We start from the raw sequence: 21,046 nt of genomic DNA, 5'->3' as shown, positions 1-21,046 counted from the left end.
CACTGGAGGGCGGAACAACAGACTAATGCATAAAGTGCAGGGCATTCAGTTATACATGAGAAGGCGGGCGAGGGAGAGGAGGTGGGTGCTGGGGCACTGGAGGATGGAACAACAGACTAATGCATAAAGTGCAGGGCATTCAGTTATGCATGAGAAGGCGGGCGAGGGAGAGGAGGTGGGTGCTGGGGCACTGGAGGACAGAACAACAGATTAATGCATAAAGTGCAGGGCATTCAGTTATACATGAGAAGGCGGGCGAGGGAGAGGAGGTGGGTGCTGGGGCACTGGAGGGCGGAACAACAGACTAATGCATAAAGTGCAGGGCATTCAGTTATACATGAGAAGGCGGGCGAGGGAGAGGAGGTGGGTGCTGGGGCACTGGAGGATGGAACAACAGACTAATGCATAAAGTGCAGGGCATTCAGTTATGCATGAGAAGGCGGGCGAGGGAGAGGAGGTGGGTGCTGGGGCACTGGAGGATGGAACAACAGACTAATGCATAAAGTGCAGGGCATTCAGTTATGCATGAGAAGGCGGGCGAGGGAGAGGAGGTGGGTGCTGGGGCACTGGAGGATGGAACAACAGACTAATGCATAAAGTGCAGGGCATTCAGTTATGCATGAGAAGGCGGGCGAGGGGGAGAAGGTGGGTGCTGGGGCACTGGAGGACAGAACAACAGACTAATGCATAAAGTGCAGGGCATTCAGTTATGCATGAGAAGGTGGGCGAGGGAGAGGAGGTGGGTGCTGGGGCACTGGAGGACAGAACAACAGACTAATGCATAAAGTGCAGGGCATTCAGTTATGCATGAGAAGGCGGGCGAGGGAGAGGAGGTGGGTGCTGGGGCACTGGAGGACAGAACAACAGACTAATGCATAAAGTGCAGGGCATTCAGTTATACATGAGAAGGCGGGCGAGGGAGAGGAGGTGGGTGCTGGGGCACTGGAGGATGGAACAACAGACTAATGCATAAAGTGCAGGGCATTCAGTTATACATGAGAAGGCGGGCGAGGGAGAGGAGGTGGGTGCTGGGGCACTGGAGGATGGAACAACAGACTAATGCATAAAGTGCAGGGCATTCAGTTATGCATGAGAAGGCAGGCGAGGGAGAGGAGGAGGGTGCTGGGGCACTGGAGGATGGAACAACAGACTAATGCATAAAGTGCAGGGCATTCAGTTATACATGAGAAGGCAGGCGAGGGAGAGGAGGTGGGTGCTGGGGCACTGGAGGATGGAACAACAGACTAATGCATAAAGTGCAGGGCATTCAGTTATACATGAGAAGGCGGGCGAGGGGGAGGAGGTGGGTGCTGGGGCACTGGAGGATGGAACAACAGACTAATGCATAAAGTGCAGGGCATTCAGTTATACATGAGAAGGCAGGCGAGGGGGAGGAGGTGGGTGCTGGGGCACTGGAGGACAGAACAACAGACTAATGCATAAAGTGCAGGGCATTCAGTTATACATGAGAAGGGGCATGAGGGGAAGGAGGTGGGTGCTGGGGCACTGGAGGATGGAACAACAGACTAATGCATAAAGTGCAGGGCATTCAGTTATGCATGAGAAGGCGGGCGAGGGGGAGGAGGTGGGTGCTGGGGCACTGGAGGATGGAACAACAGACTAATGCATAAAGTGCAGGGCATTCAGTTATACATAAGAAGGCGGGCGAGGGAGAGGAGGTGGGTGCTGGGGCACTGGAGGATGGAACAACAGACTAATGCATAAAGTGCAGGGCATTCAGTTATGCATGAGAAGGCGGGCGAGGGAGAGGAGGTGGGTGCTGGGGCACTGGAGGATGGAACAACAGACTAATGCATAAAGTGCAGGGCATTCAGTTATGCATGAGAAGGCGGGCGAGGGGGAGGAGGTGGGTGCTGGGGCACTGGAGGATGGAACAACAGACTAATGCATAAAGTGCAGGGCATTCAGTTATACATGAGAAGGCAGGCGAGGGAGAGGAGGTGGGTGCTGGGGCACTGGAGGATGGAACAACAGACTAATGCATAAAGTGCAGGGCATTCAGTTATGCATGAGAAGGCGGGCGAGGGGGAGGAGGTGGGTGCTGGGGCACTGGAGGATGGAACAACAGACTAATGCATAAAGTGCAGGGCATTCAGTTATACATGAGAAGGCGGGCGAGGGAGAGGAGGAGGGTGCTGGGGCACTGGAGGACAGAACAACAGACTAATGCATAAAGTGCAGGGCATTCAGTTATACATGAGAAGGCAGGCGAGGGAGAGGAGGTGGGTGCTGGGGCACTGGAGGATGGAACAACAGACTAATGCATAAAGTGCAGGGCATTCAGTTATGCATGAGAAGGCAGGCGAGGGAGAGGAGGTGGGTGCTGGGGCACTGGAGGATGGAACAACAGACTAATGCATAAAGTGCAGGGCATTCAGTTATACATGAGAAGGCGGGCGAGGGAGAGGAGGTGGGTGCTGGGGCACTGGAGGACAGAACAACAGACTAATGCATAAAGTGCAGGGCATTCAGTTATACATGAGAAGGCGGGCGAGGGAGAGGAGGAGGGTGCTGGAGCACTGGAGGATGGAACAACAGACTAATGCATAAAGTGCAGGGCATTCAGTTATACATGAGAAGGCGGGCGAGGGAGAGGAGGAGGGTGCTGGGGCACTGGAGGACAGAACAACAGACTAATGCATAAAGGGCAGGGCATTCAGTTATACATGAGAAGGCGGGCGAGGGAGAGGAGGTGGGTGCTGGGGCACTGGAGGATGGAACAACAGACTAATGCATAAAGTGCAGGGCATTCAGTTATGCATGAGAAGGCGGGCGAGGGAGAGGAGGTGGGTGCTGGGGCACTGGAGGGCGGAACAACTGACTAATGCATAAAGTGCAGGGCATTCAGTTATACATGAGAAGGCGGGCGAGGGACAGGAGGGGGATGATCGGAACGAACAAATTCCGTTCTGCCCGAATTTGCGGATTCCGCCAGGTCTAAATTTTGTCGCTATGAAAATTCCGCCAGATTTTTACGAAATTCCCCGGAATTCTAGATTCCAATGGAAAAATTGAAATAATCGCAAATGGAACCTTATTTATGCTATATGGCAGCCCATAGACCCTATACACTGTTCCCTTTGTCCTTTTCTCCCTCCTCCCTCACCGCCTCCATCCCGGAGGGTCTCACCTTCCAGGGAATTGTAGAATTTCAAAAGCCAGCTTACATACCTTGGCTGGGAATTGAACTCAGGTCTGAGTGCATGGTAGATAGCTCTCCTCACCACTATACCAACACTACATGCTGAAGCCAGCCTAGCATGTACCATTATGATATATCCAAGAGAAAAATTAGCTTGCTTAAGGATTTGTAGGATTTTAAAAGCCAACTCACATATATTGGCCAGGCCCAGGATTTGAACCCAGGCCTACCGCATGGTAGGCTGCTATCCTAACCATTATACCACCAACACAACACACTACAATGCTACATGCTGAAGCCAGCCTAGCATGTACCATTGTGATATATCCAAGAAAAAAATGAGCTCTCTCTCTCTCTCATCAACGGATACCGGCCATGCCTGGGTGGGGTTGAACCACCAACCTTGCAGTTAACAGCCAAACGCGCTAACTAATTGTGCCACAGAGACTGTGTACCACAAACACTGTGCATGCAGTTGCTGTTGAATGATTTTATGGGGATGTATGTGTGTCTTTTGTCGGAAGGAAGTAAGTCTGCTGCAAGAAGTTTCAGCATGTAGTGTTGGCGGTATAATGGTTAGGATAGCAGCTTATCTGTTCTGTTTTGTTCCGCAGAATTCCGAAAAATGGCTATAGCAATTATGTTCTGTCGCTTTGGAACCGGAATCACCAAATTCCGGCCGGAATAGTGGAATTTATAATTCGGCGGAATGCAGCGACCATCCCTAGAGGTGGGTGCTGGGGCACTGGAGGACAGAACCACAGAAGTTTTGTGTTCCTCAGAAACACGTGGCCACGGTGGGTGGACAAATGGTATGCAGCTTCAAAAACTTATCAAATCCCATCAAGGTGAAATCTGATTGGTCCATTTTCAAGTTGCATAAGTTTGCCTGCAGAATTTGCATGATTTTGCATCAGGTTGGGATTATTTGCATCTTATTGACCATCACTAGTCCTCAGATCTCACCCACACCATTTCCAGCTTCCTCCATCTTCGTCAGCTGCTACACAGATTGGTGGCAGAGTCTCCCTTCCCCTGGATTCTACACGACTGGAGAGTGCAGCTGTGACAGTAATACTTCATGGGCAAGACAGAAATAAGGAACTTCTTCAGGAACTTATTGAAGTTTGTAACACCCAAAACAGCATAAGATTAGTTAAAAAAAACATTTAAAGAGAACCAGAGAGGAAGCACCCTCATGTATTTTATTACATTTATCAGTGGGAACATGACAGTAAACACCTACCCTGCTTTTAGTTTTATTCTTCTCAGTCTAATCTATCTGTTATCAGCTGTGATAAGAATCCACAGACTGATTCAGTCGAGGTTTGACCTGGAATCATTATAGCTGAGTCACTCTTCTGTGGAGTCTTTTCAGGCCCAAGCCTGCCCCCTCCTGGCTCAAATGTCATGCTTTACATACATACTGAGAGCTGTGATGACATGGGAGGGGCTGCTGCTGCAGGAAAAATCTCTGTCTAACAGACAAGTGTGGCTGTGTGATCTGTGTGCTCTGTCTGTGCAGCCTGTCATTATTATCTACTGTATGCAGTTTCATTACTATGAGAGACACTTCCTACAGGCAGCCACAAAGCATACCAGAATATGAAAGCACACAGACGAAAGCCTACAGCAGCCCTGCTTGTCTATAGTCTCATATAGCTTAGACAGCACATCCAGAACACCTCATAACCTGGAAGCAGAAGGGATATGAGCCGGCGGCCATATTGGATATTTCCTGGAGCAATAATGGATAAAAAGCACTCAAAAAGGCACACCAGAGTGGCAAAATTATCAGGTAGAGCATTTATTCTTTACAAGCTATCAACTGATATTTTTTTTTTGTGTGAATCGTTCATCTCTGGTTCCCTGAGGTGGTGGGACTACCCCCACCAGGAAGACACAACACCCAGGTAAGTCCACCACTACCTCCCCTTTTTAACCACCTTAGCGGTATGGATGAGCTCAGCTCGTCCATAACTGCTGCGGTGGATATCTCAGCCCCTGGTGGGTCTTCTTTACATTTTTTCTTTTTTAAACACGCAGCTAGCACGTTGCTAGCTGCGTGTTTAATTCGATCGCCACCGCTACGCGCCGCGAAAGAGGCCCCCCTCCCCAGACCCTCAGCGCAGTCTGGCCACTCACCTTCAGGCTGCGCTATGGGATGGATCGGGACTCCCCCTGACGTCATGACGTTGATGACGTCATTCCGATCGTTGCCATGGCAAGAAGGGAAACCCTAACAGGAAATCCCATTCAGAGCGGGATTTCCTGTTGGGTATGATCGCCGGCGGTGATTGGAGGGGTTGGCGGGATGGCGCAGGGAGGTGGCAATCATGTAGCTAGCGCTAGGCTAGCTACATGATAAAAAAAAATAGGTTAAAAAAAACACCCGCAGCCGAACGCCGCAAAAGGGGTCTTTTAACTAATCTTATCCTATTTTTCTGCCTCTGTTACAAACTTCAATATATTGTCTAGTCTACCCCTGGTGGAGGGGTGTTAACCCATCCTTACTATCTACAGAGAGCAACTTCTTAACCAGAGCGGTGTCAAGTCTAATCTCCCTACCTGCCTTGCTGGATTCATCTGAAAATGGCGCCTGCGAATAATGGCGCACAGTGTTGCCGCTAATCCGTTTGTCGCTTATCACTATTTAACGTTAAAGCCTTATTGTTAATTAGCGTTAACACAAAGAACCCTCTCTGTACCTATCCCTAACCTCTAAATTCCCCCTGGTGGTGCCAAACCCTAACCACCCACCTGGTGGTGCCTAACCCTAACCACCCCCTGGTGGTGCCTAACCCTAACCAACCCCCTGGTGGTGCCTAACCATAAGACCTCCCTGGTGGTGCCTAACCCTAACCACCCCCCTGGAGGTGCCTAACCCTAAGACCCCCCTGGTGGTGCCTAACCCTAAGACCTCCCTGGTGGTGCCTAACTCTAAAACCTCCCTGGTGGTGCCTAACCCTAAGCACCCCCTGGTGTTGCCTAACCCTAACCACCCCTATGGTGGTGCCTAACCCTAAGACCCCCCTGGTGGTGCCTAACACTAACCACCTGCTGGAGGTGCCTAACCCTAAGCAACCCCTGGTGTTGCCTAACCCTAACCACCCCCCTGGTGGTGCCTAACCCTAAGACCCCCCTGGTGGTGCCTAACCCTAAGACCCCCCTGATGTTGCCTAACCCTAACCACCCCCCTGGTGGTGCCTAACCCTAAGATCCCCTTGGTGGTGCCTAACCCTAAGACCTCACTGGTGATGCCTAACCCTAAATTCCCCCTTGTGGTGCCTAATCCTAACCTTGACAGTGTTACATTAAATCCATTCACCGTTTTGCACTTAAATAACATCTGCAGTTTGGCTTATGTAGGGCGCTATTGATAAATAAAGTTACTGTGCACAATAACGTCTGCTGTTTGGCATATGAACAGCGCTATTGATAAATAACGTTAGTGTGTGCCACTATTGATAAATAACGTTAGTGTGTGCCGTTTTACTACTTTTTTCCCTGTGCGCCATTATTATACAGTACTAACGATAAATAGCGATAAGCGTATCTTTTTAATGCGGCACCATTTTTATGCATAGGCGCTGTGCGCCATTATTCACTGATCCGGCCTTGCCAGTGGTTGTCTTGGTGATAACACTGGTTTGTGAGTATATTTATGTATACTTTCTATACGAATGTACTTGGTATGTTAACATACTACACTATATTGGGCTGTTGGTGTCAGTGCTGGTCGTAATGGAGAAAGCTACGCTTACGGATCATTACGCGTAATTTTACGCTATTACGCATTACGAAATTACGCTTACGGCATAGACAGTCAATTTCGGTACATGTCTATAATTACGCATAGCACTTACGCAATTACGCGTAAGTATACCGTAATTCAGGTTATTACGTTATAGGTTTACGCATAAAATCCTACTAGCAATTAATGCGTAAGGTCATGCTGCCAAGCGGAAAAGTTGACGCATGAATCAATGTTAGGTAGCCGCCGACTTTAAGGGTTAATAGCAAAGCCCCCTTAAGTGCTAAGAGCCTCAAATTTGGAGAATATATTAAGGAGATCAGAAGGAATAAGAGGAAAAAATTTTTTTTCAAAAAGACCTTATAGTTTTTGAGAAAATCGATGTTAAAGTTTCAAAGGAAAAATATATACATTTAAAAACCCGCCGACTTTAACGGTTAATAGCAAAGCCTGCTTAAAATTTAGGAACACCAAATTCACAGGGTATATTAAAGGGATCAGTGGGAATAAGAGGAAAAAATTTTTTTTCAAAAAGACCTTATAGTTTTTAAGAAAATCGATTTTTAAGTTTCAAGGGCGAAAATGTTTTTTAAATGCGGAAAATGTCAGGTTTTTTTTGCACAGGTAACAATAGTGTTTTATTTTCATAGATTCCCCCAAGTGGGAAGAGTTTTACTTACTTCGTTCTGAGTGTGGGAAATATAAAAAAAAAACGACGTGGGGTCCCCCCTCCCAGACCTCTTTAACCCCTTGTCCCCCATGCAGACTGGGATAGCCAGAATGCGGAGCACCGGCCGCGTGGGGCTCCGCACCCTGACTATACCAGCCCGCATGGTCCATGGATTGGGGGGTCTCGGAAGGGGAGGGGCAGCCAAGCTTTCCCCTCCCCCTCCGAGCCCTTGTCCAATCCAAGGACAAGGGGCTCTTCTCCACCTCCGATGGGCGGTGGAGGTGGAGGCCGCGATTTCCTGGGGAGGGGTTCATGGTGGCATCTGGGAGTCCCCTTTAAAAAGGGGTCCCCCAGATGCCCACCCCCCTCCCAGGAGAAATGAGTATAGAGGTACTTGTAGTACCCCTTACCCATTTCCTTTAAGAGTTAAAAGTAAATAAACACACAAACACATAGAAAAAGTATTTTAATTGAACAAAAAACATAACCACGAAAAAAGTCCTTTAATATTCTTAATTAACCATTAATACTTACCTGTCCCTTTAAAAGCCAGTTCCCACGCAATATCCTCGGAAATATACTAATCAGTTACAATGTAACAAAGTTATTACAATGTAACAACTTTGTTACTTTGTAACACCACCGCACCCGACGTCACTCGCCGCTCACCCGCCGGCCGCCGCATACACGCTAGTCCCCGCCGGCTCCCGCCGTCCACTCCGCCCACACCTGTCACTCATATACATGCTGGCACCCATGTGTGCCAGCATGTATATAGGTGACATGTGGGAGAGGCGGGGAGGGCAGCGGAGCCGGCGGGGACTTAGCTTCCCTTCACCCGACAGAGCTCTGAGCTATATTAGCTCAGAGCTCTCGAAAGCATCTTTGTATTTGGGCTCCAAGGAGCCCCATTGGTCCTTAGCAGACCAAAGGGGTTCCTTCAAATCAGAAGGAACCCCATTGGTCTGCTAAGGACCAATGGGGCTCCTTGGAGCCCAAATACAAAGATGCTTAGAGAGCTCTGAGCTATAGCTCAGAGCTCTGTCGGGTCCTGCAGCACAGACGCGGTGGCGGCGGCGGCGGTGAGTGACGTCGGGTGCGGCGTAGTTACAATGTAACAAAGTTGTTACATTGTAATAACTTTGTTACATTGTAACTGATTAGTATATTTCCGAGGATATTGCGTGGGAACTGGCTTTTAAAGGGACAGGTAAGTATTAATGGTTAATTAAGAATATTAAAGGACTTTTTTCGTGGTTATGTTTTTTGTTCAATTAAAATACTTTTTCTATGTGTTTGTGTGTTTATTTACTTTTAACTCTTAAAGGAAATGGGTAAGGGGTACTACAAGTACCTCTATACTCATTTCTCCTGGGAGGGGGGTGGGCATCTGGGGGACCCCTTTTTAAAGGGGACTCCCAGATGCCACCATGAACCCCTCCCCAGGAAATCGCGGCCTCCACCTCCACCGCCCATCGGAGGTGGAGAAGAGCCCCTTGTCCTTGGATTGGACAAGGGCTCGGAGGGGGAGGGGAAAGCTTGGCTGCCCCTCCCCTTCCGAGACCCCCCAATCCATGGACCATGCGGGCTGGTATAGTCAGGGTGCGGAGCCCCACGCGGCCGGTGCTCCGCATTCTGGCTATCCCAGTCTGCATGGGGGATAAGGGGTTAAAGAGGTCTGGGAGGGGGGACCCCACGTCGTTTTTTTTTTATATTTCCCACACTCAGAACGAAGTAAGTAAAACTCTTCCCACTTGGGGGAATCTATGAAAATAAAACACTATTGTTACCTGTGCAAAAAAAACTGACATTTTCCGCATTTAAAAGACATTTTCGCCCTTGAAACTTAAAAATCGATTTTCTCAAAAACTATAAGGCCTTTTTGAAAAAAAAATTTTTCCTCTTATTCCCACTGATCCCCTTAATATACCCTGTGAATTTGGTGTTCCTAAATTTTAAGCAGGCTTTGCTATTAACCGTTAAAGTCGGCGGGTTTTTAAATGTATATATTTTTCCTTTGAAACTTTAACATCGATTTTCTCAAAAACTATAAGGTCTTTTTGAAAAAAAAATTTTTCCTCTTATTCCTTCTGATCTCCTTAATATATTCTCCAAATTTGAGGCTCTTAGCACTTAAGGGGGCTTTGCTATTAACCCTTAAAGTCGGCAGCTTTTTTATATTATACGGGAGCGTAATATTACGCGATTACGGCAGACTGTGTAATTTCAATGGGAGTTTACTGTCTTACGCGTAATTTGTTACGCGTAAAACGTAACCCTACGGTCTACGCGTAATTAATTACGCGTAATACCGTAACCTTACACGTAACGCTTACGGTGCATTTGTAGTGAATTACGATGCGTAATTACGCTAATGCGTAATTTCGGCCCAGCACTGGTTGGTGTCCCTTCTTTTGTGTTTCTTCAGAAACTTCTCAATGAATTTTGGTTGCACTTGACCATTAAGGAGCTGGAACTGATGGACATCATAGAACAAGGAATTCTCACCCATGAAGTAGGCGGCGGTCTTGCAGATGACTTCTCCGAAGATGAAGTTGCCCATGAGGTTGGGGATGAGGGTGAAGGGCATACACAGGAGGGCCACCATGATGTCGCTGATGGCCAGTGAGAGCAGGAAGGAGTTGGTGATGGTCCGCAGGCGTTTGTTCATCACCAGGACGATGATGATCAGCGTGTTTCCGAAGACGCTGAGGAGGAAGATGATGCAGTAGAGGAGAATCCGCACCCAATTCAGATCTGAAACGACAAAATATTTCATCACTGATGAAGCCATCGCAGATAAAAGACTTTCTGGAGGCTTTTATGTCACATTTCAGTGACGTTCCATGTTCAGGCCTCGCAGAGATGGGGTGAAACAACGGCAGCTGTCCTGCGTGAAGTGCTAATTGATCCCCGCGCTGAATACCGCGGGGTTAATAATATGAACCCCGCCTTTAGTGGATAGGAAATGTTCTGACTTAAGAAGATCAAATAAAACAATACAATGGATAAAAAGCAATAATGAGATGTGATGGATGCTAAGTCTCTTCTGTGACAATGACCCCTCTACTGTGACATGAAAGTACCATCCGTCTGTCATTACGTTTTTCATCTGTCCTGTTAATTACGATTTTATTTCTTTACATTTGTAGAGATTTGTCTATAAAGCACAACCTCAGCTGTATAATGCATACATAGTACAGGGCAATAGTAATACACTGACTAACTAACTGACACAACGCCTCATCAGGCATGAACCAATGTCTCTATCCGCCTCTCTGCCTGATACAACAATAAATGGCAATAACTATCGTATCACTTCAGTTGCCAAAGCATGTTGTTCAGGGGTGATATTTAATGCCTCTCTCATTTATTCCTCACATTCACTCTCTAACCGACTCCTGTCATCTCCAACTCAAAACCATATCTCACATCTGATTTTTTCTCAGTCAGTACTCCACTAAAATACTAATACGCACCCTAATGATATTTTGCTTTGACTAATGTAATACTCGGCTCTGTGGCTCTCCTACTAACAGACTGGCACCCTTCCAGTCTATACTTCAGCCACTTGACTCGTCCAACTCTCTTCTCACTCCTCATCTGCTGCTCCTCTCTGACAAGCTCTACATTGGCTGCCAATTAACCAGTTAGTCCATTTTAAATTCCTAACCCTAACCTATAAAGCTCCCCATAATCTTCAAGATACTTGTTTCTCAGATCTGCACACAACCTTCTTCTGTCCTCCTCTAGAATCAACCCTGCCTATTCACACATACAGGACTTCTTACGAGCCTCCTCCTGCCTCTGTAATTTCCTTCCTAAACTCATCCATCACACTCCAAACCTTGCTACCTTCAAGCGCACCCTTAAATCTTAAGGTGGCCATACACTGATAGAGTTGCAGCAGATTCAACCATCAGATAGATTTCTGTCAGATGCCTGTCAGGTCGAATCTGACAGGAATCTATCTGATGTGTGCCACACGCTAGGAACAGATTTCCAATAGATTTCAGAATTAAATCTACTGGAAATCTGTTGAAAATTGATCTAAAGGCATTACTGCATAATTAAGGTGGCCATACACTCATTAGATTAGCAGCAGATAGATCATCAGATAGATTTCTGATCTATCTGATGTGTTTAGGAACATTTTTTACTAGGAACAGATTTCCAATAGATTTCAGTCTGAAATCTATTGAAAATCGATCTGATGGCATTTTTTGCCATCAGATTTCCATTAGGGCCAATGCAAAATGATAAGCGATCTCAACAGACCGACCTAGATTTTCCAGCATGTCAGATCGATTGAAATCGGCCGCAAATCGGTCGATTGGTCAATCGATTTGCAATCTTTTTCGTCCCCCTACACACACACACACACACTGTATTTCAGGTATCCTCTACTCTGTACCTCTCCTTGCTTGTCTCCAGACACCAACCCAACTCCAATCTCCACCCTGCACACAACCTCCTCCTGTCCTCCTCTAGAATTACCTCCTCACACTCAAGTATGCAAGACTTCTCACAAGCCTCACCCGTCCTCTAAAATCACCTCCTCCATTCATACGGTATACAAGTTTCCTCACGTGCCTTACCCCTCCTCTGGAATGCCTTTCCAAAACACATCCGCCACTCTCCAGCCTTTGAAATCTTTAAACACTATTTCACAACACACTTTTTTTACAGCATACCCGCTGATTGGAGGGAAGGGACGCGGGCGGGGTCCGGAGCTCTGCAGGAGGCGGAGGGAGCAGCAGACTGACAGTACAGATGTAAACACAGCGCACATCACGGCTGTGATTTATGGGGGATAGCAGAGCGCATGGGGAACGTAAGGGGGATCTGGATAGCAACAGAGGCTGGGCTGTATAGGCAGACCCAGCCTCTGTGTGTAGATATCCTTGTCAGAACCCCACCTCGAGTTCTCTTTAAAGAGAGTCTGAAGGGGAAATAATTTGCTTTTTTTATTTCTCACCAGCATAGTCCCCAACCGTCCCGTTTTCGTCGGGATTCTCCCGATTTTGGGGTGCTATCCCGGTATGAGCCCCCCAGGTCTCGGGCGGCTGTCAGTGGTGACAGCCGCCCGTAGCAGGAGGAGAGCAGCGCAGTGGAGGAAGAGCGGTGGGCAGTGGTGGAGAAGGGGGCCATCTCCCCCCCCCTTCCCTCACCTTAGGGTGCTCTCCCTCCCTCACTCTCTCCTCCGAAACTAGTGTGGCAGTGTTTGGCAGTGGGCGAGACTTACCTTCCGTGTCGCTCCAAGCGGTGGAAGTTCTAGTGCCGCAGCCTCTGGTCTGGATCAGACCAGAGTAGTGGCAAATCATCCCGCGCCTGCGACGAGACCAGACAGAGACACGGAAGGTAAGTTCCGCCCCTCTGCCAGCCACCGCACTTAGTTTCCAAGGAGAGAGCGAGGGAGGGAGAGCACCCTAAGGTGAGGGAAGGGGATGGAGATGGCCCCCCTTCTCCGCTGCTGTGCCAACCGCTCTCCTTCCCTCGCTCTCTCCTCCTGGGGGGGGGGGGACACCTGGCTACCTATTCTGGGCACATACTGTATATCCCTGCCTACATATACTGGCCACATGTACACCTGCCTACATATACTGGGACATATACTCCTGCCTACATATACTGGGGACATATACCCCCTGACTACATATACTGGGCACATCTACCCCTGGCTACATATACTGAGGACATATACCCCTGACTACATATAGTGGGCACATATACCCCTGCCTACATATACGGGGCACATATACCCCTGGCTACATATACTGGGGACATATACACCTGCCTACATATACTGGGGACATATACCCCCTGCCTACATATACTGGACACATATACCCCTGCCTACATATACTGGACACATATACCCCTGGCTACATATACTGGACACATATACCCCTGCCTACATATACTGGGGACATATACCCTGACTACATATACTGGGCACATATACCCCTGCCTACATATACGGGGCACATATACCCCTGCCTACATATACTGGGGACATATACCCCTGCCTACATATACTGGGACATATACCCCTGGCTACATATCCTGGGGACATATACACCTGCCTACATATACTGGACACATATACCCCTGCCTACATATACTGGGGACATATACTGGGGCACATATACCCCTGCCTACATATACTGGGGACATATACCCTGACTACAAATACTGGGGACATATACCCTGACTACATATACTGGGGACATATACCCTGCCTACATATACTGGACACATATACCCCTGCCTACATATAGTGGGGACATATACTGGGGCACATATACCCCTGCCTACAAATACTGGGGACATATACCCTGACTACATATACTGGGGACATATACCCTGACTACATATACTGGGGACATATACACCTGCCTACATATACTGGGGACATATACACCTGCCTACATATACTGGGGACATATACACCTGCCTACATATACTGGGGACATATACCCTGACTACATATACTGGGCACATATACCCCTGCCTACATATACTGGGGATATATACCCCTGCCTACATATACTGGGGACATATACCCCTGCCTACATATACTGGGGACATATACCCCTGCCTACATATACTGGGGACATATACCCCTGCCTACATATACTGGGGACATATACCCCTGCCTACATATACTGGGGACATATACCCTGACTACATATACTGGGGACATATACACCTGCCTACATATACTGGGGACATATACCCCTGCCTACATATACTGGGGACATATACCCCTGCCTACATATACTGGGGACATATACCCCTGCCTACATATACTGGGGACATATACCCCTGCCTACATATACTGGGGACATATACCCTGACTACATATACTGGGGACATATACCCCTGCCTACATATACTGGGGACATATACCCCTGCCTACATATACTGGGGACATATACCCCTGCCTACATATACTGGGGACATATACCCCTGCCTACATATACTGGGGACATATACCCCTGCCCACATATACTGGGGACATATACCCTGACTACATATACTGGGCACATATACCCCTGCCTACATATACTGGGGACATATACCCCTGCCTACATATACTGGGGACATATACCCCTGCCTACATATACTGGGGACATATACACCTGCCTACATATACTGGGGACATATACCCCTGCCTACATATACTGGGGACATATACCTTGACTACATATACTGGGCACATATACCCCTGCCTACATATACTGGGGACATATACCCCTGCCTACATATACTGGGGACATATACCCCTGCCTACATATACTGGGGACATATACCCCTGCCTACATATACTGGGGACATATACCCCTGCCTACATATACTGGGGACATATACACCTGCCTACATATACTGGGGACATATACCCCTGCCTACATATACTGGGGACATATACTCCTGCCTACATATACTGGGGACATATACCCCTGCCTACATATACGGGGCACATATACCCCTGGCTACATATACTGGGGACATATACACCTGCCTACATATACTGGACACATATACCCCTGACTACATATACGGGGCACATATACCCCCTGGCTACATATACTTGGGAAAATATACCTCTGGCTCCATAAACTGGGCACATATACCCCCGCCTACATATACTGAGACATATACCCCCGGACTACATATACTGGGCACATATATCCCACACTACATATACTGGGGACATATACCCCTGACTACATATACTGGGGACATATACCCCTGCCTACATATACGGGGCACATATACCCCTGGCTACATATACTGGGGACATATACACCTGCCTACATATACTGGACACATATACCCCTGCCTACATATACGGGGCACATATACCCCCTGGCTACATATACTTGGGAAAATATACCTCTGGCTACATAAACTGGGCACATATACCCCCGCCTACATATACTGAGACCTATACCCCCGGACTACATATACTGGGCACATATACCCCTGCCTACATATACTGGGGACATATACACCTGCCTACATATACTGGGGACATATACCCCTGCCTACATATACTGGGGACATATACCCCTGCCTACATATACTGGGGACATATACCCCTGCCTACATATACGGGGCACATATACCCCTGGCTACATATACTGGGGACATATACACCTGTCTACATATACTGGACACATATCCCCCTGCCTACATATACGGGACACATATACCCCCTGGCTACATATCAGTGCTGGTCGTAATGGAGAAAGCTACGCTTACGGATCATTACGCGTAATTTTACGCTATTACGCATTACGAAATTACGCTTACGGCATAGACATTCAATTACGGTACATATCTATAATTACGCATAGCACTTACGCAATTACGCGTAAGTATACCGTAATTTAGGTTAGTACGTTATAGGCTTACGCGTAAAATCCTACTAGCAATTAATGCGTAAGGTCATGCTGCCAAGCGGAAAAGTTGACGCATGGATCAATGTTAGGTAGCCGCCGACTTTAAGGGTTAATAGCAAAGCCCCCTTAAGTGCTAAGAGCCTCAAATTTGGAGAATATATTAACCAGCTGGGCGGTATGGACGAGCTCAGCTCGTCCATCACCGCCGGAGGCTGCCGCTCAGGCCCTGCTGGGCCGATTTTCATGAAATAAAGAGCAGCACACGCAGCCGGCACTTTGCCAGCCGCGTGTGCTGCCCTAGTATATTTCCGAGGATATTGCGTGGGAACTGGCTTTTAAAGGGACAGGTAAGTATTAATGGTTAATTAAGAATATTAAAGGACTTTTTTCGTGGTTATGTTTTTTGTTCAATTAAAATACTTTTTCTATGTGTTTGTGTGTTTATTTACTTTTAACTCTTAAAGGAAATGGGTAAGGGGTACTACAAGTACCTCTATACTCATTTCTCCTGGGAGGGGGGTGGGCATCTGGGGGACCCCTTTTTAAAGGGGACTCCCAGATGCCACCATGAAACCCTCCCCAGGAAATCGCGGCCTCCACCTCCACCGCCCATCGGAGGTGGAGAAGAGCCCCTTGTCCTTGGATTGGACAAGGGCTCGGAGGGGGAGGGGAAAGCTCGGCTGCCCCTCCCCTTCCGAGACCCCCCAATCCATGGACCATGCGGGCTGGTATAGTCAGGGTGCGGAGCCCCACGCGGCCGGTGCTCCGCATTCTGGCTATCCCAGTCTGCATGGGGGACAAGGGGTTAAAGAGGTCTGGGAGGGGGGACCCCACGTCGTTTTTTTTTTATATTTCCCACACTCAGAACGAAGTAAGTAAAACTCTTCCCACTTGGGGGAATCTATGAAAATAAAACACTATTGTTACCTGTGCAAAAAAAACTGACATTTTCCGCATTTAAAAGACATTTTCGCCCTTGAAACTTAAAAATCGATTTTCTCAAAAACTATAAGGTCTTTTTGAAAAAAATTTTTTTCCTCTTATTCCCACTGATCCCCTTAATATACCCTGTGAATTTGGTGTTCCTAAATTTTAAGCAGGCTTTGCTATTAACCGTTAAAGTCGTCGGGTTTTTAAATGTATATATTTTTCCTTTGAAACTTTAACATCGATTTTCTCAGAAACTATAAGGTCTTTTTGAAAAAAAATTTTTTTCCTCTTATTCCTTCTGATCTCCTTAATATATTCTCCAAATTTGAGGCTCTTAGCACTTAAGGGGGCTTTGCTGTTACCCCTTAAAGTCGGCGGCTTTTTTATATTATACGGGAGCGTAATATTACGCGATTACGGCAGACTGTGTAATTTCAATGGGAGTTTACTGTCTTACGCGTAATTTGTTACACGTAAAACGTAACCCTACAGTCTACGTGTAATTAATTACGCGTAATACCGTAACCTTACACGTAACGCTTACGGTGCATTTGTAGTGAATTACGATGCGTAATTACGCTAATGCGTAATTTCGGCCCAGCACTGCTACATATACTTGGGAAAATATACCTCTGGCTACATAAACTGGGCACATATACCCCCGCCTACATATACTGAGACATATACCCCCGGACTACATATACTGGGCACATATACCCCTGACTACATATACTGGGGACATTTACCCCTGACTACATATACTGGGCACATATACCCCTGGCTATATATACTGGGCACATATACCCCCTGACTACATATACTGGGCACATCTACTGGCTACATATACTGGGGACCTGCCTACATATACTGGGCACATATACCCCTGCCTTCATATATGGGGCACATATACCCCTGCCTACATATACTTGGGAAAATATACCTCTGGCTACATATACTGGGCACATATACCCGTGGCTACATATACTGGGCACATATACCCCTGCCTACATATACTGGGGACCTATACCTCTGGCTACATATACTGGGCACATATACCCCTGACTACATATACTGGGCACATATACCCTTGACTACATATACTGGGCACATATACCCCTGCATACATATACTGAGCACATATACCCCTGCCTACATATACTTGGGAAAATATACCTCTGGCTACATATACTTGGCACATATACCCGTGGCTACATATACTGGGCACATATACCCCTCCCTACATATACTGGGGACCTATACCTCTGGCTACATATACTGGGCACATATATCCCTGGCTACATATACTGATAGGTAGGTTCCCTCAGTATAGGTTAGATGGGCAGCGTCCCCCAGTATAGATTAGATAGGTAGGTTCCCCCAGTAAAGATTAGATAGGTAGGTGCCTTCACTATAGGTTAGATAGGTAGGTGCCTCCACTATAGGTTAGATAGGTAGGTTTCCCCAGTATAGGTTAGATAGGTAGGGGCCTGTAGTATAGGTTAGATAGGTAGGTTCCCCTAGTAAAGGTTAGATAGGTAGGTTCCCCCAGTGTAGGTTAGATAGGTAGGTTCCCCCAGTATAGGTTAGATATGAAGGTGCCTGTAGTATAGGTTAGATATGTAGGTTCTCCTAGTAAAAGTTAGATAGGTAGGTTCCCCCAGTATAGGTTACATAGGTAGCTTCCCGCAGCATAGGTTAGATAGGTAGGTTCCCCCAGTGTAGGTTAGATAGGTAGGTTCCCTCAGTATAGGTTAGCTAGGTAGGTGACTCCAGTGTAGGTTAGATAGGTAGGTTCCCCCAGTATAGGTTAGATAGGTAGGTTCCCCCAGCGTAGGTTAGATAGGTAGGTTCCCCCAGTACAGGTTAGATAGGTAGGTTCCCCCAGTATAGGTTAGATAGGTAGGTTCCCCCAGTGTAGGTTAGATAGGTAGGTTCCCCCAGCATAGGTTAGATAGGTAGGTTCCCCCAGAACAGGTTAGATAGGTAGGTTCCCCCAGTATAGGTTAGATAGGTAGGTTCCCCCAGTATAGGTTAGATAGGTAGGTTCCCCCAGCGTAGGTTAGATAGGTAGGTTCCCCCAGTACAGGTTAGATAGGTAGGTTCCCCCAGTATAGGTTAGATATCTGGGGGACTCCAGTGTAGGTTAGATAGATAGGTTCCCCCAGTATAGGTTAGATATGAAGGTGCCTGTAGTATAGGTTAGATAGGTAGGTGACTCCAGTTTAGGTTAGATAGGTAGGTTCCCCCAGTATAGGTCAGATAGGTAGGTTCCCCCAGCGTAGGTTAGATAGGTAGGTTCTCCCAGTACAGGTTAGATAGCTAGGTGACTCCAGTGTAGGTTAGATAGCTAGGTTCCCCCAGTGTAGGTTAGATAGGTAGGTTCCCCCAGTGTAGGTTAGATAGGTAGCTGCCTTCAGTGTAGGTTAGATAGGTAGGTTCCCCCAGTGTAGGATAGATAGGTAGCTGCCTTCAGTATAGGTTAGATAGGCGGGGCGCTGGGCAGAGCGGTGGGGGAGCGTGCATAGTGTAGTTAAAAACTCACCTTTCGATCCCTGCAGGAGCGCACTCTCCATCTCCTTCCTACTTCCTGTCCTGGCGTCCCTTGACATTGGTCACGTCATCACAGGGAGAGCTGTAACCAAGGCAACGGACGCCTGGGGAAGAAGTAGGAAGAAGATGGAGGCTGTGCCTGCGGGGATCGGAAGGTGAGTTTTTAATCACACTATGCCTACTCCCCCGACGCTCCGCCCAGTGCCCCCTCCTGCTGCTCAGTATGAGCCAGGGCACCACCCCCGAACCTGTTGCCATGGTGCCCCGGATCAAAGGCCCTAGTGATGCCACTGATCTTACTGCTTAACATAAGTTAGCAATAAACAAAGCAAATTATTTTGGCTTCAGACTCTCTTTCAAGGGCATTTTATGTACAAGTTGTGAAAATATCAGCTCTCTCTCGCCACATTTTGTCTCTACTCTCTCTGGCATTCATTTCGGCTTTTGTTGTGAGACATTTGTCTTTTACTTTATTACCTTTCCCCCAATTTTAATGAACAATTTGCACATAAAAGTGCCCAGATCTGCACCCCGAGCCTCTATAATCAGGAAGCAGGAAATTTGGGCGCATGAGGCAGGTGGACAAAAAGGGCGCCGCCATTCACTCCCATAATAAATATCGTTTAATGGGCGCTCAACAGGAAAAAAGGGCGCCGGAAAAAAATAACGTTTTAAAAGCGGCGCCCGGAGACTTTTAATGTTTTATAACTGTTTCTCATGATTACACATTATTTAATGATTTATAATTTTTTAAACATTATTTTTAAACGAAAAACAGTACAATATTTTTTTAAAACATTACTTTTAAACGAAAAACCGTACAAATTTTTTTTTACATTTTTAAACGAAAAACCGCACCATATTTTTTAAAAACGTTATTAATGCTTATCACAGGGGGGTCTTAGGTTTAGGCACCACCAGGGGGGTCTTAGGTTTAGGCACCAACAGGGGGGTCTTAGGTTTAGGCAACACCAGGGGGGTCTTAGGTTTAGGCACCAACAGGGGGGTCTTAGGTTTAGGCACCAACAGGGGGGTCTTAGGGTTAGGCACCAACAGGGGGGTCTTAGGTTTAGGCACCAACAGGGGGGTCTTAGGTTTAGGCACCAACAGGGGGGTCTTAGGTTTAGGCACCAACAGGGGGCCTTAGGGTTAGGCACCAACAGGGGGGTCTTAGGTTTAGGCACCACCAGGGGGGTCTTAGGTTTAGGCACCAACAGGGTGGTCTTAGGTTTAGGCACCAACAGGGGGGTCTTAGGTTTAGGCACCACCAGGGGGGTCGTAGGTTTAGGCACCACCAGGGGGGTCTTATGGTTAGGCACCAACAGGGGGGTCTTAGGGTTAGGCACCAAGAGGGGGGTCTAGGGGTTAGGGATAGGTACAGGGAGGGTTCTGTGCGAGAGTAGGGTTAGGTATAGCTTTAGTAAAATTCTTATTAATGTTTTATAAAACGTTATTATAAATTTCAATTTTTAAACAGGGAAGATTAACGTTTTTAAAATTGCCGATTTTATACACATTATTTAATGATTTATAACTTTATAAAACATTATTTTTAAACGAAATATAGCACA

General features: G+C 47.2%; 1 protein-coding gene across 1 annotated transcript in view; it reads right to left on the bottom strand.

The window, feature by feature from the left end:
- Positions 1-21,046, bottom strand: part of CCKBR (cholecystokinin B receptor) — a 159,712-nt gene that overhangs the window by 87,212 nt on the left and 51,454 nt on the right. Inside the window, exon 2 of the mRNA XM_068264022.1 lies at positions 10,096-10,344. Coding sequence (XP_068120123.1) covers positions 10,096-10,344 — 249 coding nt within the window. The remainder of the gene's footprint in view (positions 1-10,095; positions 10,345-21,046) is intronic.

Source organism: Hyperolius riggenbachi, chromosome 2, assembly GCF_040937935.1.
Source record: "Hyperolius riggenbachi isolate aHypRig1 chromosome 2, aHypRig1.pri, whole genome shotgun sequence".
Classification (NCBI taxonomy): Eukaryota; Metazoa; Chordata; class Amphibia; order Anura; family Hyperoliidae; genus Hyperolius; species Hyperolius riggenbachi.
This window is presented reverse-complemented; position numbering and strand designations above follow the sequence as displayed.